This window comes from Mastomys coucha, unplaced genomic scaffold, assembly GCF_008632895.1.
Source record: "Mastomys coucha isolate ucsf_1 unplaced genomic scaffold, UCSF_Mcou_1 pScaffold14, whole genome shotgun sequence".
NCBI lineage: Eukaryota > Metazoa > Chordata > Mammalia > Rodentia > Muridae > Mastomys > Mastomys coucha.
Genome location: NW_022196896.1, coordinates 40,214,550 through 40,236,644, shown reverse-complemented (window position 1 = coordinate 40,236,644; position 22,095 = coordinate 40,214,550). Strand labels below are relative to the sequence as shown.

General features: G+C 39.7%; 1 protein-coding gene across 2 annotated transcripts in view; it reads right to left on the bottom strand.

Annotated features, from left to right (window-relative positions):
• Prex2 (phosphatidylinositol-3,4,5-trisphosphate dependent Rac exchange factor 2) overlaps nucleotides 1-22,095 on the bottom strand; it is a 300,091-nt gene that overhangs the window by 195,883 nt on the left and 82,113 nt on the right. For both annotated transcript variants that reach the window (XM_031366853.1, XM_031366854.1), the window contains 3 exons: nucleotides 20,047-20,148; nucleotides 9,492-9,653; nucleotides 2,147-2,280 (listed from right to left, as the gene is read on the bottom strand). In XM_031366853.1, coding sequence (XP_031222713.1) covers nucleotides 2,147-2,280; nucleotides 9,492-9,653; nucleotides 20,047-20,148 — 398 coding nt within the window. The remainder of the gene's footprint in view (nucleotides 1-2,146; nucleotides 2,281-9,491; nucleotides 9,654-20,046; nucleotides 20,149-22,095) is intronic.

Genomic DNA, 22,095 nt, shown 5'->3' with positions numbered 1-22,095 from the left:
AGAAAATAGGATCATGATGTCATGAAAGGACATTTCTTAGAAGTTGGTACTCTTTTGTTCAAAAGCAATCACATGACAATGGCTATGTATTCTTGAAGACAGTGTTGGTCATAGGCAAAACAATTGTGGATATTCACACAGCACACAAAACACATAAACACTTACACATACCCTCATACTCATATACACATACATATTAACAACAAACAACATTCACATACAAAAAATACACAGATGTACATTTGGTACATATATACATATAGACAAAAACACATATACTCACATACAACATATTCACACAACACATACATTCATATGCACAAATGCACACAAATACACCCTCTCTCATATACACACATACACACACAAACACTACATATAACATGCACATGTACACAGAAGAATGATCCATCACTGGGTCCTACTTTCAAAGCTACTACTTTATGATCCCACTTTGAACTTTGAACAGGTTTTTTATCTTGAGTGCTAATACTGATTTATAATATATAAATCTAATAAGTAGCTTAAATTTGAACATCCTATAATTTCTCAAGAAAATAGCCTTATATGAAGATTCAAAACAAATTTACGTGATGGAACTGCATTTTTGTGTATATTCATTCTATCATTACTATCTTCTAACTATGTGTTTTAAAGTTGCAAATAATGCTACAATTCTGTGACAGGAGAAGTAACAAATTGTGAATAAGCTATTGCTATACAGAACTGGATATTCATTTTGGAAACTGATGAATAAGAAAGATAAATAGAAAAAATCTAAATATACTATGATTCTATCTTACAAAGTCATCAAACAAAGCTAAGTGACATCTTATTCATTAGAATTACATGCTACACCATAAGTCATCTATACACTAATCTCTCTTAATATTGATAGCATTAAAGGGATCCAAAAAAAGAGATGCCTAATTTAACACATCAGTCTTCAAAGAATGCAAGTAGATAAGTGAAATGAATGTATTGTCCTTGTTTCTTGTGATTATAGTATTATGGGCTGTTGAAGGGGAATTCAGTTTACTCTGCTCTCAGAGTAGCTCTAGGTGTCCAAAGGCCTATGCCAAGATGAAGCCTGTGAATGATCTTGGTTGTTCCTGGTTGAAGGAATTCATGCACAAGCTCTTCTGATTTTGGAAGGGGACATGCTAGTTCAGTGGTTCTCAATGTTCCTAACACTGTGCCTGCTTAGTGAAGTTCCTTATGTTGTCATGACCCCAACCATAACATTATTTCATCGTTACTTATAACTGTATTTTTGCTACTGTTATAAAATCATAAAATGTTATTTAAATCATAATTTAAATAGCTAACATGAAGGATATCTGTGATGCAACCTTCAAAGGGATCACAGTCCACAGGTTGAGAATTGCTGATTAAGTTATTGCCATTTCTAGCCACTGTGCTGTCCACATTGTGAGTTAAGAATATCTGCTATACACATAGTAAGATTTTACTTCTGTATAACTTTTCAGTTATTTTCTGGGTGACCATAAGATCACATTACACCAGCATAATTTTGCAAAAATTATTATCTGGATTTGATGATAAACACAGATATAAGAAGCCTTCAGGATGGGATGATTAACATGGAGTTTCGAATTCCTAACTGCTAGTGCTAGAGAGCTTCTGATACAGGTATAGGACTGGGGGCAGAGGTGTTAGCAGGGACGGGAATGTGGGCCCAAGGTTCTCAATGTGTCATCTACAGGAACTTTAAAGATACCCTGGATGATGACAGAAGCAGACTGGAAAAGTCGTCAGAGCTCAAAGCAGAGACACTGTTCTGTGAGTGATCAATTAGTTAAACATATAAACCGAATGTCTCATTGCTAAGTCTCCTTCAGATAGAGGAAGAAATGGCTCAGAAGCAGAATTAGGAAAGGGGGAACACACCAACATCTCCCACAGGGTATGCCTCTCCTTGAGACAGCTGTTGGGGGAAGTCACATTGGCTGTAGTCACTTAGACTATCCAGCAGGTGAAGAGAGCAGGCAAGCGGGCAGGGATGAGATGGGTTACAAGCGGGCGGGGGTGAAATGGGGTATTGGAAAGATGAGTTCTGGGATTCCTGTGGGGATCCTGCGAGGTCCAAATAATAATTCCAAAATGTGACTTTTTATGAGCTTACCTGTGTTTTCTTTTGCAGTATACCAAAAGATTATCAAAAAGAAAAAACACCCGTTCTTGAATATTTCCGGAAGAAATTTTCATTAGGACTCCACACATCAGCATCTCAGTACAGGTGTCTGTAATGTTGGACCCCTGAGGCAGGAAAAGAAATGATGATTGTGTCTGATTGCCTGATTAATATTATTACTTTTATAGTGCTGGGACCAAATGAAGGGTGTCATACAAGCAGGACAAGCACACTGCCGTTGTACCTTATCTGCAAGTCCTGACTGGCTTTTTATATGCAATTATGCTTTTTAAATTTTCACTTGTTTTTTCATTTTCATTAACAACTATCTTGTACATGTCAAAGTAGTTACACTGAATGCTGTCTCCTTCCCATCCGTCTCCAGGTCAGTGTGCATAGAGACTATAGGTCTACCCAGAGACAACTGAAGCTCCAACAAAACAGGACCATAAATGACTACAGAGGTAAGGGTGGAAAATCTCCCCTAGTTAAGAGCACACTAACTAATCATCCAATATCAAATGGTCAGCCTGGCAACTCAAGTATAACAGGGAAGGAGAAGACACAATCACATACACACATGTGCCCATGCACACACACAAACACACACATGCACACACAATTACATATATATACATGTAACAACAATAACATGGAAGAGGGAGGGAGGTCATGAATTTCAAAGACAACAAGGATGTAGGTATATGACAGACAGCTTGGAGCCAGACAAGGGAAGGGAGGAATGATATAATTACATTATAATCCCAAAAATAAAATAAAATAATTTAAGAAGCCTAAGTTATTAAAGGGTATCAATCTAAAGATCTCATCTAATTATAGAAAGGAGGAGACAATAGAAAAAGAAAAATGTACTGGAGAGTGACTTAGTGGATGAGCTTGTAGTTCCCAGCACCCAGGCCAGGTGGCTCACAAGCCTTTTAACTCCACCACTCTGAGACTTGAGAGGAGAATAGAGACCAGAGAGAAGCAGCCACCCCCAGGCATCAACGTGACTTAGCTCGGCACTGAGCGGAGCACACAGCTCTCAACACCCCCACTGGACTCCTACCGAGCTGTGTCTGACTCACTTCCTACTAGCACTTGCAATCTGTTTGCTGCCATCAAGCCATCCATACTGGGCAGGTTGAGTCAGATTTAAGAGACAAATAAAAGAACGCAAATTTTCAGCTGTTCTTTGCAGCTAGAGTATTTCAGCTTTAAATGTGTCTGCTTTCTTTTAATCCATAGGTAAATTGCTGGGTTTTATTTAAATCAAAGTTTCTATCTTTTGGTTTTGATATTTAATATTTAGACCATTAAGTACAGTCTCATATTTCTACAATAATTACTGATAGGTTATATCTCCAATGTTGGTGAAATGATCCATTTCAAGATAGATTAGATTAGATTAAAGGCAGGTTAATTAGGATGCTGCTCTAGGGAAAATTCACTGGTCCCAAGGATTGAGGCCAGGGGAATCACCAAGGGGAGATGGGGCGGGGAAGCGGGGAGAAGAAAGGGCATGAGTGCAGAGAGAAGAGAAGGAGAAGAAGAGAACAAGAGAGACCAAAATGTCTGGACTGTATAGAAAGAGCCTCTGAGGGAAGGGCAGCCCAGATCCTGGCCTGGAAAGTTCAGGGTTGGGGGCAGGGTATGTCAGGGAGGGATTGAGGGATGCAGGAAGAGCCTGAAGACCAGTTCTGCTTTGATATGTAAAATATGCACCTCAGTTCTTTATCCAAGGGTCTGAAACCAAACAACTACTAGTATTGGTTTTACAGGCGACTTCAAATAAAGTTAAATAAAAACTCAAATCTAAAATTCTGAAGTAGAAATTAATAAAAAGGTATTATTTTGTTCACTTGCTTATCTATGCTCCAAATGTATTGTGTTTTAGGAAATCTCTTCTTAAAATTTCTTTTTATCCTGACAGTCCAGAAACATATGGAGATATTGTAAATCTTTATACAGTTTGATCAACACTCCTGTGTTCACTGAGCCCAAATTACCATGAACATGAACCTAGGTCTCAATCCAGTAGCCTGATTTCTTATTACTTCCTTGTGGTTATAATTCCTTATTGGGGAATAACCGAGGTAAAATTAGCATTTTAAAGAAAGCATACTCACCAAGAATCAAGGGTTTTAAACTGAATTACTAAACAGTGTCATATTAATTATATTCCTTCATCAAAATACCACACAGTGAATCCAGAACATACAACTAAAACAACATAGCTGATCTACCCAAAGTGGGGTAAAACTGAGAGTAGCCCAGTTCTATGAAGGAAGTCAACAGCTTTAATTAAACTTCTGGTAATTTTGTTGCCCAAAGTAGATTCATTGTTGGCATATAAGCTCAGTAAGTATAATAGAGTGCTCTGAAACTCTCCACTTTCTGGCTGTGTCTCATTTGTTCATTATCAAAATCTTCTCAAATAGAGTGGGTATTGCCATTCTCCTGGGAAGTAGTATAATAAACTGCTGTGATAAATGCATAACTTCAAAGATAAGCAGTTAAAGCATAGGTTGTATATTTTCTTGGCCAAAGTTACTGCATACATACATGCTGAGAAAAAAAGTTAATTTCTTTACTACTAAAGGGCAGGTAGGAAAACAATACTTCAAAGAATCAGCTTTTTTTTTCCTTAGTTGCAAATTTGCAAACCTAAACTTCATCAGCTTATTGTTTTGAAAAATTGGGTGAGTTAATTATCCTAACATGTAAGTCAACAGAAAGAGAATCATAACTTCAGCAAAATGTTCAGACTCATAATCACCATTGAGGTGTGGTTAACCCCCAGAGGTTCATATCCTAGAGATATTGTAAAGTTAACTTTTATTTGAAAAGTCCATAGCTGTCATAATTAGAGTTACTATTGCTGTGATAAAACACCATGGTCCAAAGAAAGTTGGGAAAGAAAGGGTTTATTCAGCATACACTTCAATATGGTAGTTGATCATTAAAGGAAGTCAGAGCAGGAACTCAAACAGGACAGGAGCCTGAAGATAGGAGCTGATGCCAAGGCCAGAGAGGAGAGGGGTGCTTCCTATTGGCTTGCTTCACCTAGCTTGCTGAGCCTGCTTTCTCGAAGGACCTAAGACAACCAGACCAGAGATGGCCCCACCAACAAGAGTCTGGATCCTCCCCCATCAACATTAACTAAGAAAATGCCCTTTACAACTATTTTCTCAATTGAAGCTCCTTCCTCTTAGATAACTATAGCTTGTGTCAAGTTGACATCAACTTAGCCAGCACAATGGCTTGGACTCATATATCTTAAGTAACTGGTTTAATCTGCACTGTTGACTTGACTGGATTTGAAATCAAATGTCTAGCATGGCTGTAAAGGTATTTCTGGAGGTTTAACTGAGTATGAAGGACACACCCTGACTGAGGGAGCAGCAGACTGTGGACTGGAGCCTTGAACTACATGAAAGGGGAAAGAAGAAGAAGACAGCCGAGCATGCCAGCACACCCATGTCTCTCTGCTTTATAACTGAGGATACAGTGTGACTAGTTCCCTTAGCTTCCCCTTCCATGCCTTCCATGCCAGGATGCCCTTATTTCCTGAAGCTGCTTTCCCCAGTATTTTGTCATAGCATTAAGAAAAGTTTTGAATAGAGATAGCCCATCATAGAATAGAGATAGCTAACTTCATAGATTATTCAAATAGGAAATTCTTAAACTCCTACTGAGGAAAGAAAGCTTCAAAATATTGCTTCACGTATGCCGAACTTTCATGATATTCAAAGTATACTCACTCATTTCACTGAATCCTTGAAAACATCTACACTATCTACAAGTGAACTCTGATGTATATCCCTTGACAGGGGCAGTGTGGAGAGGGCAGTCATGGAAGCTTAGACTAAACATCAAGTCTCCTTAAAAGCTATGTTTTCCCCCACTATTTCAAATCATGTAGGAACAATAAATTGCAATTATTTATGCAGTGTCCACAAACAAGTGTAAATGACCACTTAGTAGTACAAAGTTCCAGGCGGGCAAATTATTTGTGAGAATTCATTGTAAAAAATAAATTCGTTTGCAGGGTGATGGCAGCATGCAGGCCTTTACTCCTAACACTTGGATATAAGAGGCAGAGATCCTGGTCTACAGAGTGAGTTCCAGGATAGGGAGGGATAGAGTGAGAAACCCTGTCTTCAAAAACAAACAAACAGAAAAAAAACTTTCTTTGATTAAAGAGACCGATAAGACCCTGGATAATTGAATGAGAAGAATTTCCACCACAGTTAGAATTAGTGCATATCCATCACTTAAAAGACTTTAGTGCTATTCAAAGGTATCTTAGTAACTGATGAAGGAATGCTTATATCCCTGAGGTGATCATGAGAGAGCTGCAGGAAATCCACATGGAGCTCATTCTTAGCACTCACCCCCGAGTTCCTAACTACAAAAACACTTCAGAGGACTCTGCTTTCTGTGAATATCATTGTACCATCTACATCAAAACTTGGACTTCCCTGATGGCAGAAGATTTATCCACACATATCAATAACCCTGTTAACAATCCAAACTACCTCTTTAACCCATTCCTGTTCTCTTTCAGGGTAGAGTTAACCCTGTACAAATTGTGCTTCTAAAGAGTTCTCTTAAAAGAGTTCTATCTACTAACCCCTTCAAAAGTATTAGTACTTCCCCTCATCACTATAGAGGGCTGGGGTACAGAGCAAGAACTAGTCATGAGTTATCTAGTAGCTGGCTCAACCCTACTCTAAGCTTCATGCCTCAATTCTATGGCCTTATCTCATTTATTCTTCTAAATCTTCTCAAGAACAGAGGGAATTAGCACTATCAACTGCCCTGTGTGACATAGTTGAGCCCTTGCTGGATTCCTACATACTCAACTGAACTGCTAAAGCTCCACTGACTCCCTCAGCTTCAAGGCTCCACTCTGAATATTGTAAAATCAGGGCTAGCATGCCAGCTTTCTGTAACTATAAAGAATACCTAAAATAAATCAGTGGATAAAAAGAAAACATTTGGGTTTTGTCTCACATCTTCCAGCATCTCAGTCCTTGGTCACTTGGCCCCATTGCTTTGGTCTGTGATGAGATAGTATGTCATAGTAGAAGTATGTGCAGAGACAGGGTTTTTTTTTTTACCTCATTGTGGTGGAGTATGCTTGGCCCATGGGAAGTGACATTGTTAGGAGATGTGGCATTATTGGAGGAGGGGTGTCCTTGTAAGAGGAAATATGTCACTGTATAGGTAAGCTTTGAGGCCTCCTAGTGATCAAGCTCTACTCAGTGCCGAAGAGACCCTTCTCCTAGCTACCAGTAGAAGGGAGTTAGTGTCTTCCCGGTTGCCTTAGGCTCAAGATGTAGAACTCTCAGCTTCTCTAGCATCATGTATGCCTGGATGATGCCATGCTTCTTGCCATGATGATAATGGACTGAACCTCTGAAACTGTAAGCCAGCCCCAATTAAATGTTTCCTTCATAAGAGTTGCTTTGGTCATGGTGTCTCTTCACAGCAATGGAAACTCTAAGATACTCATGGAGGAAAGAAAATGAAAGAGAGAGACAGGAAGGTCCCAACATCTAGATATCCCCTTCAATGGCACACTTTCCAATCACCTAACATTTCTACTAGGCCTTACCTCCTAAAAGTACTACCATCTCCTAACAGTACCAAAGACTGGGAGCCTAGCCTTCAACACATGGGTATTGGGGGACATTCAAGACCCAAATTATAGCAACTGGCCTAATGGATACATCTTCTGCTGCGCTCCACTTGTAAAATGATGCAATCCATGGTTGTACAAGAAAGCAAGAGTGTTTAAACAAACCCTCTTCTCTGTAGTAGACCTATCTTTTTAAGCCAGAAGGGAATTACAACAGATACCACAGTACTGAAAAGAGTCTCTGAAGATCTTCTGGTAGTAAAAGGGCTGGCAGATTATACTGGCAAATCCTACAATTTTAAAAGAGTTTGGTTTTTTTTCCAGTATTTGACTGACAACAAAGTCACAAAAGCAAACTTGGTTCTATTTCTCTCATCCCAGCAGGACAACTGCTCCGCAGGAAAGGAATTATCATCATGAAACAAATGTAAAATACACAACCATTTTCTCTGATTGAAAGAGGCAGGATTCTTGCTGCAGGAAGTATCACCCTGGGCATTCCAAATGGAAGACTATAGGCACAGAGGAAGCTAAATCAAACCCCAGTTAGCACTTTCAATGATTCATCCCAGGGGCTGGCCAAATAGGAGACTTGTCTCAGGTCAGTGCTGTTGATTTCTTTGTATATCTGTCTGAATATAATTTTATGTCTAATGATAACCAAGAAAAGAGTTATTTAATGACAAATCCCCAAAGATAAAAGTAATTTGTGCATTGGCCTGAGTAGTACTTGGCTATACAATTTCATTCCTGTTTCTACATTTGTATTTTTATTATCTTAATTTTTTATCACATGAAAAAAAATCTGCTAGCCCAAAGATCATATTAAGTTACAGTCATTTCAAATATGAATTTTAGCTTATTTTTATAGCAGAAGTGCTGGATTTTATTCCTGTGAAATAATTAAGACTCAACATCACCAGTCACTATAGCTGGAAACATTGATCATATTCTCAAACAAGATCTTTATTTACTTTCTTATCTCTAAAATAACTTTCTTTAATGACTCATAAAACTCATAACATTTTTCATTTTGACTAGATGAACACTATCAAATCATACAGATTTCCTTCAGTTTAGAAATGAAATCAAGGGGCTAGTGAGATGGCCCAGTGGTTAAAAGCACTGACTGCTCCTCCGAAAGTCCGGAGTTCAAATCCCAGCAACCATAAGGTGACCCACAACCATCTGTAATGAGATCTGATACCCTCTTCTGGTGTGTCTGAAGACAGCTACAGTATACTTACATATAATAATAAATAAATCTTTAAAAAAAGAGAGAGATAAAGAAATGAAATCAAAACACAGACTGAGTAGCAAAATGAAATTCAACATTCTATCTCTAATATAAGAGTCTAAAGATGATATCACAGCACACAATCTTTTATTATCCCAAGAATCCAGATTATAAATTTGTTGACCAAAATCTGGACAGGAAGAAGGGAACTCTGGTACCCCAAAATCTGAAGGGCCAAAGCTTGGAGGCACATGGTATTGATTGGTTCCATCACACATGTCTCAGGTCAAGATGACTTCCATCCTATACATGTGTTAAGGAGACACTTTCTGAGCTAACTACAACCCATGGGCTGCTAGAAGATAACTACTGAGGGTTCCATGCATTGAGGAGAAGCCCTGCATGTGACTCCACAGCTATGTGAAGCTGAAGAGTTGAAAAAGTACACATACCTCCCAGCCTTCAATGTGTGCCTGCCACTCTTCTAAAACTTCCAGTTTCTCCATCTGTCTCTTGGCCTCATTAATGTTGGAACAAACAGCTTTCATGGCTTGGAGGGCTTCCATCACTGCTGCGTAGTCACTATGTTTCCGTGGAGTCCGCTTCAGTAATTCCTGTGGATACACAAAGACAAACCTCCCTTTGATCTCCAGTGCACTAGTACAGCAGCAGACTAGGACTGACCAGGAAATGAAAACTACAAAGACTGGGACAGCCACTGTGCTAAATGACATCACAACCTCCGCTAAGATAGAGATCAAAAGCAAAAGGTCAAATCAATGAGCGAGCATTATTTTAATGCTGAGTTTTTGCAGAAACTATTGTTTTTCCTCAAACTTACCAGTATTTTAGAAACAGAAGGAGGTTTCATGATTCAAATCATCACCTGTCTCACCTGGATCACATCCTAGCTTTTATAATCTGACTTCTGTTCAAATAGAAGCACATCAGTATATGTTAATTTCCTTTGTCTCGGATTCTTTAACAGATCTTCAAATAAATATGCACCACAATTTCAAAACTGAATTAACATCTTTTCAGAAGCTATAGGCTGATGTCTTCATTTTACACCTTTAAAGGGGTTTTAATTCAGAGAATTTACTTCTGAGGTTGTAAGTCTGTCTTAAGATTTTGGGATCAAGAGTAAAAATTTCAGCTTCACCTAGAGAAAAATGTAATGCGTATTCCTTTCATGTTAGATCGTATCAAACACAAGGTCAAAGTTTATTTCAAAATATTCAACAATAAGCCAACTATGAACTGCCTACTTTCCTACTGGATACTAAGAAATAAAAGAAAAAAAAAAGAAATCTTTCTGAAATTATGCTGCAGTGTTTTTGTAACTGTGTTAGTGCCATGTGGATGACAACTGCCCTAAGGAAACAAATGACTAACTAAGAAGCAGTGTGGTCACAAAAGTCTAGACAGTGGGTGAAGGATGTTTAACTTTATACTTCTAAACAACTAAGAAGACTTTTTAATATACTTAAAAGATTACAGATTATTCTGCTTTTGATATTTGGAATGAAAAGAAAATATATAAATAAAATTTCCATCCCCAAAGCACAAACTCAGAGTTAAGTGAGGGAGCTGCTTGTTGTATGGGAAATGAGAACATCAACCTTCAGGACAGGATGTGGCCTGGAATGGTGGCCAACCCTAGTCCAAAGAGTGGAGACATGAATTAGATCATGTGAAATAAAAACAAATGAAAATAGAACAAACAAAAAACAAATCAAATAATGATTCTAATGGTTATTCACACTCAGATTCTGAATTACTTATACCACAACCCTGTGCTTTTAATACTTAGCTCTGAATTAAAAAAACACTCAAATATTAGCATAATTTTTCAGCATTAGCTTATCTGTACACATAAGTAAATCATCCTTTTCTTTTTGTGTGTATGAAAATAATCTTCCTGAAAGGGAAAGGAGCTAACTTCTACCTACAGCCTCTTAACTGCTCTCTTACATGTGAGACAAGAATGTATCTATGATGCTAGGTTTTGTTTTGTTTTGTTTTGTTTTTATAAGAATTAAATTTAAACACTTGATTCCTTCCTAATCAGCAATGAGTGATTTAATGCAACCACTTGTTTACAACATAGTCTTAACATCCCTTCTGGTACTTACAATATCTGGGATTCCAATAGGGACCAGGGCTAAGGGTACCTGTGGCTGCATACGCCCACTGAGTCCCTTAGCTGGAAATCTGTAGGGACTCTCAGAACATCAGAACATGCAGAGCCGTGCTTTTATTGATACTGTATATTAACGGCTCTGCCAAAATTGCAGCTGGAGGCCCTTGCCATTGCTTCAGCATAAGGCTTTCCATAGCTTAACCAAGCAACTTTAGACCTACTTTGCAATAAGAAATCAGTCTTTTAAAAAAAAAATGTTTAAAAATAAGGTTCTTACAAGCTTCAGAGGTGACTCAGTCCATGAAGTGCCTGTTGCATAAACATGAGGACCTAAGCTCAGATCTCCAGATTCTGTATCAAAAGCTACGTGTGGTGTTCTTCACCTATAACCCCAATATAGAGGGTTGGGACAGAAGCAGGAAGATCCCTGAAGTTTCTCTGTCATCCAGCCTAACCAAGTTGATAAGCTTCAGGCTCAGTGAGAGACTTTGGCTCAAAAAAATTAAGCTAGAGAGCAATTAAGGCAAGATATCCTGAAGGCAGATAAGCACCCTGACAGGCGGACAGCTAGGAAAAGAGGCCATAGGTAAACAGCCAGATGGTAAACTTCTGGCCTCTGCATCCAGAACAAAGGCTTGCTGTAGCACCACTCCTTGTCTCTCAACAAACACACACACAAACACACAAATACACACTAGCAGACCCATCCATACCTAGACATACACATACACATGCACACACAGAGAGAGAGAGAGAGAGAGAGAGAGAGAGAGAGAGAGAGAGAGAGAGAGAGACTAGCAAACTAGCAGACCCATCCACACCCAAATACCCCTAAGCTGCCTCTTCTTTAAGGAGCCCAAAAACAATTAAGAACTTCAAGCCCTCCTTGTGGATCTGGTTTCTGAAATCCCTCTGCACTTACAGGGGAGTCTTCTGTGTGTATACTCCTTCACTCTTAACAAAACTTGGTGCTTGCTGTGTCTGAGGTCTCCCAGACTAGAGAGTAACATTTTGGAAGAATTCCCTGCGAATCCTTCTGATGAGCACCTAAATATTAAGGTCAGGATAAACTGAACCAAACCACAAAAGCATGTCGTAGGGTGACCATTGAGTTAGATGGCATCCCATCTTCATTCTGGGACAAGAAGGTCACCACTGTAATATTTAAAGTATGATGAAAAGCACACAGTGGTAATTTTGTTTTTCCCATTTCTTTGATAAGGAGGGTTCACTTTCAGATTTAGCTCTAATGCCTTTGTTTCTAAGAGCAAGAGACTTCTTTCAGAGAGCTCTGGCTAAAGGCTTCACAGCTGGCAAACACTCAGGCTGAGGCTGACGATTTCTTAGAATTAGCTACAGGCAGCTGGCTCCAAAGAGACTTCCTGAACTTTAGTCCTAATGACACTGCATTTTTCCCTCTATCCTGACAATCATAGTCTTCTCTGACAGGGTAAGATCTTCTTAGTGTCTTATGTAGTCTTCTCTAACGATGGAGAATCTTGTTGGCATCCTATCTAGTCTTCTTTGGCTACATAGGATCTTATTAGGATCTTATGTAGTCTCTGACTGGGTGGAATCTTTTGAAGGTCTTACCTAGTCTGACTACAAACAGGCTCTTCTTGGGCTCTTTGCTCACTTCTCCTAGGTCAGAATACACAGGACAGTTAAAAACTTTTTGGACTGTTACATAATCTAGATTCTAACTGATACCCTTCCAGAGAGTTGTGACTAGCTTCCAACTAGCTGTTCTTACTATTGTACACCTGAAATATTGAGGTGGGGTAAGCTAAAATCTGAGAACTGGATTTGAGGGGCCTATTTTGGAGACTACCTTCATGGCTCATAAAGCATTTCACAAGGACCCTGTCTGAGGATAATTTAATTGGAGTTTATTTTGACCCACCAGGAGCCGAGGAGATCCTCTGCAATAGTTTCTGATGGCTCCCACATTAGTGGACTATAGCTAGCCATAGAGTTTAAAGATGATGTGAAGAGCCAGAGAAATTAGAAAAAAGACCTTCACCCAGGAAAACCCTACTAGTAAGGAAAAAAACTCAAGGGTCAATTCTGATCTTTTGGGAGCCTAAACCCCCAATTCATATCCATGTAATTCTTACCTCAAAAAGAAACAAAATATCTATGCACTCTCCTAACACCCAAAAGGGATGTTTTTCTCTTAAGTAAGAATCAGGAGAGACAGAAGAGTTCTGTTTGCCCACTCCTCCTTTACCGTGGCAGAACTGAATGACACAGAGGAAGGAAGAACTGGGAAGTTATATGGAAGATCCAGAACAATGTGATCAACCTACTGAGCAACTGAAGCAGATACATGAATTATGTTGGAGAGATATAATGACATTAGTAAAACAAACGCTAACCCTTTTGGAAAAGAGGAGAGTGTTAGATTGAGCCCTTTGAAAAGCAATGACATTGTCACTGCCCAGGGATCTAAAGTGGACAAGGACTTTCCTATGGGGGATAAGGCTAGCCCATCTCTGTAGTCCAAATGACCACATGAAGAATGGAGATGACATTCTTTACTGTGTGATTAAGAAGGCTACTGTCTAAACTCTTTACTAGTCCCTGTTATATACTTCAAGAAGACAAGGAAGCTTCTACATACCCTGAGTCACCAGAAGTAATCCTAAAAGCCACTCTCTTAACTCACCCAACTTCAGACATTCATAAAAAGCTCCAGACACTGGTAGTAGCCCCAGACAAAACACTAGCAGGCTTTTGGATTTTTATTTGTCCAATTCATAAACTCAGGTTTTTTTGCTTTTTTGTTTTTGTTTTTTCTTGATAGAACCATGAAGGGAAAGAATATCATGGTGAGTTTGTGATCACTACAAGAGTCAACTATTTTAAAGTCCCCACAATCCCTGAAACAAGTCTAAACCTAGGTCTTGCTTCACAAGAAGGCCACTTCCTGTTGGGAATGCGCTCAGAGACCTCCCAGAAGCTGTCCTATCTGTAAGAAAAATCACTAGCAACATCAGTGCCTTCCAGCCTAATTAACCTTCATGCCATCATCTTTCCCACAATGACAGGTCTGGCAGGCAAGGGGGTTCCATACTGGCTCCCATCATGATCAAAAATCTTAAGGATTTTCTGACTGTGAGAAGCATAAGATTAGATTCATGACTGACTCAGGGGTATGATTCTTAGCACTGTCCCTTTCCCTTGGTCCCTGGTCCTGAAGGTTTACAATAATTCAGGGTGCATTAGGACAACTCATTAAGTGATATTTCACTCAACTGTTTGCATGTTCAGGAGGAGAACTCCACATTTGTCATTTCTTTTTAATAGTTCCTCATACCCTGCCTGACTCCTCTGTTAGGAAGAAACTTTTTGTCTACACTCAAGGTCTATCCCTCCAGGGCAAAACACTACTGCTTGTCTCAATGGAAGCAATGGTCAAGACTGCAGTGTAGACAGATGGAAGTACACACTATAGAGAAGACTAAGATGGCCACTTTTCTAGTTATGTATCTTAAAGACTCTGCCTATTTTCTAGATCAGAGACAATGTCTCCTGAAGCCTGAAGTCAGAGAAGGACATAATCCAAAGGCTAATGAAATAAGGATGATTGGCTGAATGTTCCAGCACACAGAACATCCCCATTCTTGGTGCTAACAAAGGTCCTAACAAATAAGTAAGTCCAAGGTTTCTGTATGATCAGTTACAGAGTGGCTCCACCCCACCCAGTTGTTCCTAATTCTCATACTTTCCTTACCCAGATTCCCCTAAAAATATTCTTGGGTAAGGGCTAGATCTTGTTTGTTTGTTCTTTAAGACAGGGTTTCTCTGTGTAGCCCTGGTAGTCCTGGAACTCACTATATAGACCAGGCTGGCCTCAAATTCAGACTATCTTTGCCTCTTGAGATCTGGGATTAAAAGTCTATGCTGCCACCACCACAAACAGTCTTAATATTGCATATCATTCTTAACATCTTAAAGACAGTTTCTTAAATATCTCAAGTCATCCAATAACCAGTTTCTAGTTCCTTTTCAAAGATCTCACATGCAGAGCAGGACAAATTACTTACAGCAGTTTTGAGATAGTCTTCCTTATTTGGCTTAGCTCTTTCCCGAGACTTAATAGGATGAACTTATCTGAAGACTACTTTGATCCAATATGTAGATGATGTCCTATATGGGCTGACCAAAGAAACTCCATATACAGAGAAAAGACCTCTCCTTAATTTCCAAGCTATCAAATACAGACTCTGGTGGGGAAACACTCTGGTATACAAAACCAAAGTTGCCTATTTGGGCCTTGTCTTGCCAAAGGGAGTCCAGAGCTTTAGAACCAGAATGAGTTTGAACTGTCTCGGCCTTCCTGCTCTATCAAACCTGTTCCTTCAGGTTCGTGTTCTAAACCCCCAGATGAAAGCCTTTCAGGGAACTATAGGATATTTCAGAGTTTAGATTCCTGATTACACAGTGCTAGCTACACTTCTAAATCAGGCTCCCAAGGAGACTAAATCTTAATAATTCAACAGAGTTGAATGGATTCCTGAATCATAGCAAGCTTTCCAGAAACTTAAAAAGGCATTAACTAAGACTCCTGCCTTAGGCTTGCCTAGTAAGTCTAAGTTTCTCTGGTATATAGCTGAGAGACAGAGAACAGTAATCATCCAGTGCATTGTTCATTCCTCAAGTCATATAGATAGCTCAGGAATTATATCAGGTAGCCATGGGTTGATCAGGATGTCTGTGAGCAGTTGCTACTGCCAGGCTCCTGATTCCTGAATCTCAAAAGACTATACTTGGGCCCCCCCCCCTCACAATTCACAGTGTAATGCATGATTACACTGGATCATTTGAAATTAGAAGACAAACTTCTATCTCAATGTTTCTCAACTTTCCTAATGCTGTGATCCTTTAACACAGTTCCCTGTGTTGTGATGGCCCCCTCAACCATAAAACTGTTTTCATTGTTACTTTATAACTGTTATTTTACTATTGTTATGAATTATAATATAAATATTTGTATTTTCCTATGATTTTAGGTGACCCCTGTGAAAGACACCTTCAATTACAAAGAGGTCACAAGCCCAGGTTGAGAACCACTGTAAATCTTACTCACAATATTTTACTTAAGTATCAGGCCTCATGTTGGAGGGAACTGAAATTATATTCAAGACCTGTAAAAGCCTGAACTGAGCCATCTATCTGCCAGAAAAGGAAGGAAAACCTCTCCAGTCCTGTTAGGAGATACCTATAGACAATTAATTGTGTAGTAGCCCATCCTGGTCTTCTATACAGAGGGTAGTTCTTTCATGAATGAAAGAATAAGCTGACATGCAGGATATGCAATAGTCACTGACTTCAAGGTGTCCAAATCAGGTCCAATAGCCAAACTCTGCTACTCAACTAGTCAAGCTTAAAGCTCTCATTTCAGGCCTGGAACTGTCCTAAGGGTGGGGGGTGGGGGAGTCAGTATTTATTTATACAGATTCAAATTTGGTCTCCTTATCGCCCATACCCATTTAACCACATGGAAGGAAAGAAGCCACCTCCTACCTACAACAGAGACTCCTATAAAGTATTCTCAAGACATTCTTAGACTCCATAATGCCATCCTTTTATCATGCCAGTGACTGCAATCCTCTGCCCTGGACATCAGAAAGAAGACCCAGTGGCATGTGAAATAGAATGGTTGACTCTGAGGCCAAGGAGGCTGCATGGAAGCCCAAGGAATTTCCCATCCTCTGGGAAGAATCTCTGCTGCCTCAAGGAAGATCCAACAAATCCCTTGAGAAACCAGCTTTAGCATTTAAAATCAGAAATCATAAAGGATGGGACCTAACACATAATCACTGATTATCATTACCCTACAATGGAAGTTCTAAAGCCCTTTGTCAGATGTATCATTTGGAACAAGAAAGTAAACTCATCCTGGTAAATAGAATGTTCAAGGGACGAGCCCTAAAAGAACTGACCCATCAGGTATAATGTGAGCTATCTCATCGACATAACCCCTCAAAGTGGCATCACCAGATTCAGGTACCAGAGACAGGGCACCTACCATGGGGAAGACCGGCAACTAGACTTAACTCACATGCCTGGTAAATAAAATTCCAAATATCCCCTAGTCTTAGTAGATACCTTTACAGAGAGGATAGGGGCTTTCCTATATGAAATAGAAAACCAGAGGTAGAGAAGATGTTGTTCTCTAAAGTAATAAGCTAGGGTATCATTCTCTGAAATAATTCCTAGATTTGGAATACTCAAAATTCTCCAAGCCAGGTAGGTGGTGGTAGCAAACATTTTAATCCCAGCACTAGGAGGCAGCCTGGTCTACAGAGTGAGTTCCAGGACAGTCAGGGATATACAGAGAACCTGGTCTCAAAAAAAACAAAAACAAACAAAAAAAAAGTTTCCAGAATTACAATATATTGAAGTGATCTTTTTGTGCTCTGTGTAAAGATTGTCTTTGTACTATTCAAATGCTAATTTCTGTGCAACAGAGAGTTGAGTGCAGACAAACTTTAGTATTGTTATTCATATGGATACGTCATATTTTGTAATCACCCCCTCTCTCACCTTCTGATTGGTTTTAATAAAAAGCTGATGGCCTATAGCAGAGGCAGGTAAGGAAGATAGGACTTCAAGGAACAGAGATCTCTGGGAAATGAATCAGATACAGAGAAGATTTCAACAATAAGATGGAGGAAGAAGTAAGCTGGGATGGAAAGAGACTAACGGGACTCATGGCAGAACTTAGACTAGAAAAATGGGTTAGTAAGTCATATGAGCTAGTTGGGAACAGTGTAACCAAAAGCCTTAAGCATCTGTAATAAATATAAAAAACTGTATCTTGTCTCAGGGCTGGGGTGAGCATAGGAAGTCCTTACAGCTTTAAAAATGGGCCTTCTCATTTCTTAAGGTCTGACTAGAGCCGTGGAAATTCAGTATCATCTACATTGTGCTTTACAGCCCCAGACTTCTGGGAAAGTAAAGCAGGTTAGGCATCTCCTAAAAGACACCTAAGGAAGCTGGCTCAGGAAACCCAAGCCCCATGGGTAATATATATTGCCCCAGCCCTGCTCAAATTTAGGAATGAGTCTAATTACCAAGTGTCATCCCTGTACAGGAAAGCTTTCCTCACCAATAACCTTGACCAGACCCTAAAACAGTCACTTGAGACTAATGTCATCAGCTGGCAAAATTTCCATAGATCTGTCAGAACTAGAGACAGGATTTTTCAGAGAAGGACATGAAGGACCTCCCCATTTCTCTCCAGGAAACTTCATACTAATAAAGACATCAGGCTCCAATCAAAATCCTTGTCCACCTCCTTTAGTAGAACCAATATCTTGTCCTGTTAGCCACCCCTAAGGCAGTTGGAGTCAGAGGACCAGACATAAGGCTCCAATAGACTTGTGTCAAGCCCTCAGCTGCTTCTGGCTCCCCCGAAACAGCAAGAGACCCCAAGAAACTGCCAGCACAAACCGATCCTCAAATGTCGACTCCCTCCCAAATTTGATAACTCTGGGCTATCTTCTTTAAGGAGTGATTTCTCATTGCGTCTGCCACAGTTATTGCTACCTGATTATCACTTCTCTTGATGGGTTTTTGTGGATTTTGCAACCCCTTTCTCAAAAACCCTGTGCCCTCCCCAGAATTTGGGTATTTCTGAGCCAGATTTTAGAAGGTGGATCGAGAAAACCATCACTATATGACAGACAGTAACAGAAATGTGAGACTACACTGCAGATGGCAGGTGTAGTATCCATTTAGGCTTCCTGCTTCACTCCCCCATTTGGGGGAGGTCTCTATGTAGTGTTTACTGTCTGTAATTGGAGCTCTTTTACTCTGTGTTCTATCATCTCTGGTTCCATGTGGTCTACACAATACATTTAAAACAATTATTTAAAAGGCAAGTGTATTAGTTGAGTTTCCATTGCAAAGAGAGATACCATGACTCAAAGAGACTTGGAGAGGAAAGGGTTTGTTTTAGCTTATTGTAGATTGTGAGGGGAAGTGAGGGCAGAAACCTTGAAGGGGGAACTGAAGCAGAGGTAATGGAGGAACACTGCTTACTAGCTTGGTTAGCTTGCTTTTATATATATAACTAACTCAGAACCATCTGCCCAGGGTGGCACCACCCACAGTGGCTGGGCCTTCCCACATCAATTGTTGATCAAAAAAATGTCCAAGATGGACAGTGGTTGTGCACACCTTTAATCCCAGCACTTGGAAGGCAGAGGCAGGTAGATTTCTGAGTTTGAGGCTAGCCTGGTCTACAGAGTGAGGTCCAGGACAGCCAGGGCTATACAGAGAAACACTGTCTCAAAAAACAAACAAACAAACAAACAAACAAAAAATGTCCTCCAGACTTGTCCACAAGCCAAACTGATGGAGGTATTTTCTCAATCGATTTTTCCATCTCCCAGATGGCCAGAACTTGTGTCAAGTTGACAAAAACCTAACCATCAGACTAAGCTTTAAAATTATGTAATTTTAACCTTAACTTCATTAGCATCAGGTCACCATAATATGGAGAAACCAAAAATAGACCAACACTGGAATTATTTAAAATTCTCTATAGTTAAAGTGCTGTGGAAGCCAATCATAATGATTTAGTGGGGTCTATTCTGAAGCTAATGCATTTATTCTAAATGAAGCTCAAACAAGTATGTGTGCTCCACAGAGCACTAAAAGCATTCTCTAATGCTCTTTCTGCCAAAGGTTTGTTTCCTATTCAAGACAGGAATTTATGACAAAACAGCTATTTTTTTTTTCAGTAATTATGGTCTATTCTTTTTATAATTCTGGTCTCTTTAAAAGATATGATTTTTAAAGAAATCAGCCAAAATTAAGGTAATAACAAACACTGTACATAATTAAAATACCTTCAAAAGAAGAGGGTACTTGCATATCCTCTGAATTGGTGTCACTAAATATCCTTCCAAGGGAACGTCTGTATTCTTCCGGCCTCCAAGCAGCATGCAGTTCTGCAGTGAAAATAAACATAAGTAACTCTTACAAACCTAAGCTTGGGAACTATTCTCTCATAACATTTTATGCTGAACATTTGTGAAAAATATGTGTCCTTACATACCATGTTACAAGGTACAGTCAAGACCTAGTCTTTCACGTTAGTTATAGAACCCAAAGTGAACCTATATTTAGAATTTGCTTTACATATATTCTTCTGAGCAAGCACGAAGGGGAAGGGTTTAAGTAGAGAAAGGGAAATAGAGGGAAAAATAGAGAAACAGACAAAACAGACCTATTTTGTTTATAGGAAATACAATGTTGTACTTGGAGAGATGGGTCTGTACTTAAGAGTTAAGAACACTTGCTACTTTTGGAAATAGACTCAGGTTCAGTTGCCAGTACACAGATCAGGTAGCTCACAGCTGCTGTAACTTGAGTTCCAAAAGATATGATGGTCTCTTTGGGGCTGTATAGGCTCCTGCACACATGTTGAACACCTACAGACAATCAGTCACATATACATGCAGGTGCACATACAAACATAGAAATAAAAAAAATCATTTTAAAAATTCATGTTGGAGAAAAGCAAACATAGAGAAATTGAGTTCTCCTGTGAAAGTCAGGCTTCACTGCTCACTAGTGACACAATTTCAACTCATTTCAGAGTGACTCATTTCTGCCAAACTGGAACACTTTAACCTGGTGATTCCAAGTCATTCTGTCACTGTTGTTGTTATGTGATCACACGGTGGCAGCCAATCTCAGAGGAAGTCAGAGAGGATCTCCACACTGGCAATGTGAAAGGAGAAGTCCCCACATGTCAACAGGCACAGGGTAGTGGGCGAGAAGCTCACCAGGATGAAAGGAGAAATTCCCACATCTCAACAGGCACAGGGTAGTGGGCGAGAGCTCACCAGGATGAAAGGAGAAATCCCCACATGTCAACAGGCACAGGGTAGTGGGCAAGAAGCTCACCAGGAAGGGGCAGTGAAGAGAAAGCCCACTGGAGTAAATGGCCTTTGGTCTTCTGAACAAATGTATAAAGAGGAAGACCTGCTCAAAACTTGTTTCTACATTGCCTACCAGGGTGGCCACACAGAAGTGGACCTTATACATCAGGCAGGAAAGAGAAGCGCTTCAGATAGCTGTACTATGAGGTCAGAATATTCCCTGTCACGATTTTATAACATTCCATATGAATTTTAAGAGCTGAGAGAAAAATGTTATGAAAGCACAGAACTGGGACCAACTTCTCCCCTACATGGGGCACCCGAGCCTCAGTGCCAATATGTGTACCTAGTTTGGAATGATGATTTCATCTAGACATCACAGCAGACAGAGAAGCCAAGATTCTTCAAGGTATGTATGGTATTTTTCCTGGGAGAAATCCCCAGACACAATTATTTACATCTTATACTATTCCATTATTGCTTCAGCGTTTCCTGTTCCAACGTGTTAGCAGCTGTAGAAATGTGATAACCCTCTTCTACAGCTCTGGCTGAAGCATCCTGAAAAGTCCTAGGTAGTTTTATTTTTGTATTTTTTGTTTGTTTAGTTGGTTGGTTGTTTTGTTTGTTTGTTTGTTTTGTTTTTGGGGGGGGTTGTTTTGTTTTGTTTTGTTTTTCAGACAGGGTTTCTTTGTATAGCCCTGGCTGTCCTGGAACTCACTCTGTAGACCAGCCTGGCCTTGAACTCAGAAATTCGCCTGCCTCTGCCTCCCAAGTGCTGGAATTAAAGGCATACACCACCACTGCCTGGCTGTCCTAGGTAGTTTTAACATTTTCTTTCCATGTGTGGTAGCGGTGATGGGGTACATGTATGCATTCTTGCATATTGTGGACACCTATATGTGTAGTGAGCATGCACATTGGTGACACATGCATATGGAGGGCCAAACAATTCTCCAAGCCAATGGCCCCAAGAAAAAAGCTGGAGTAGCCATTCTAATATTGAATAAAATT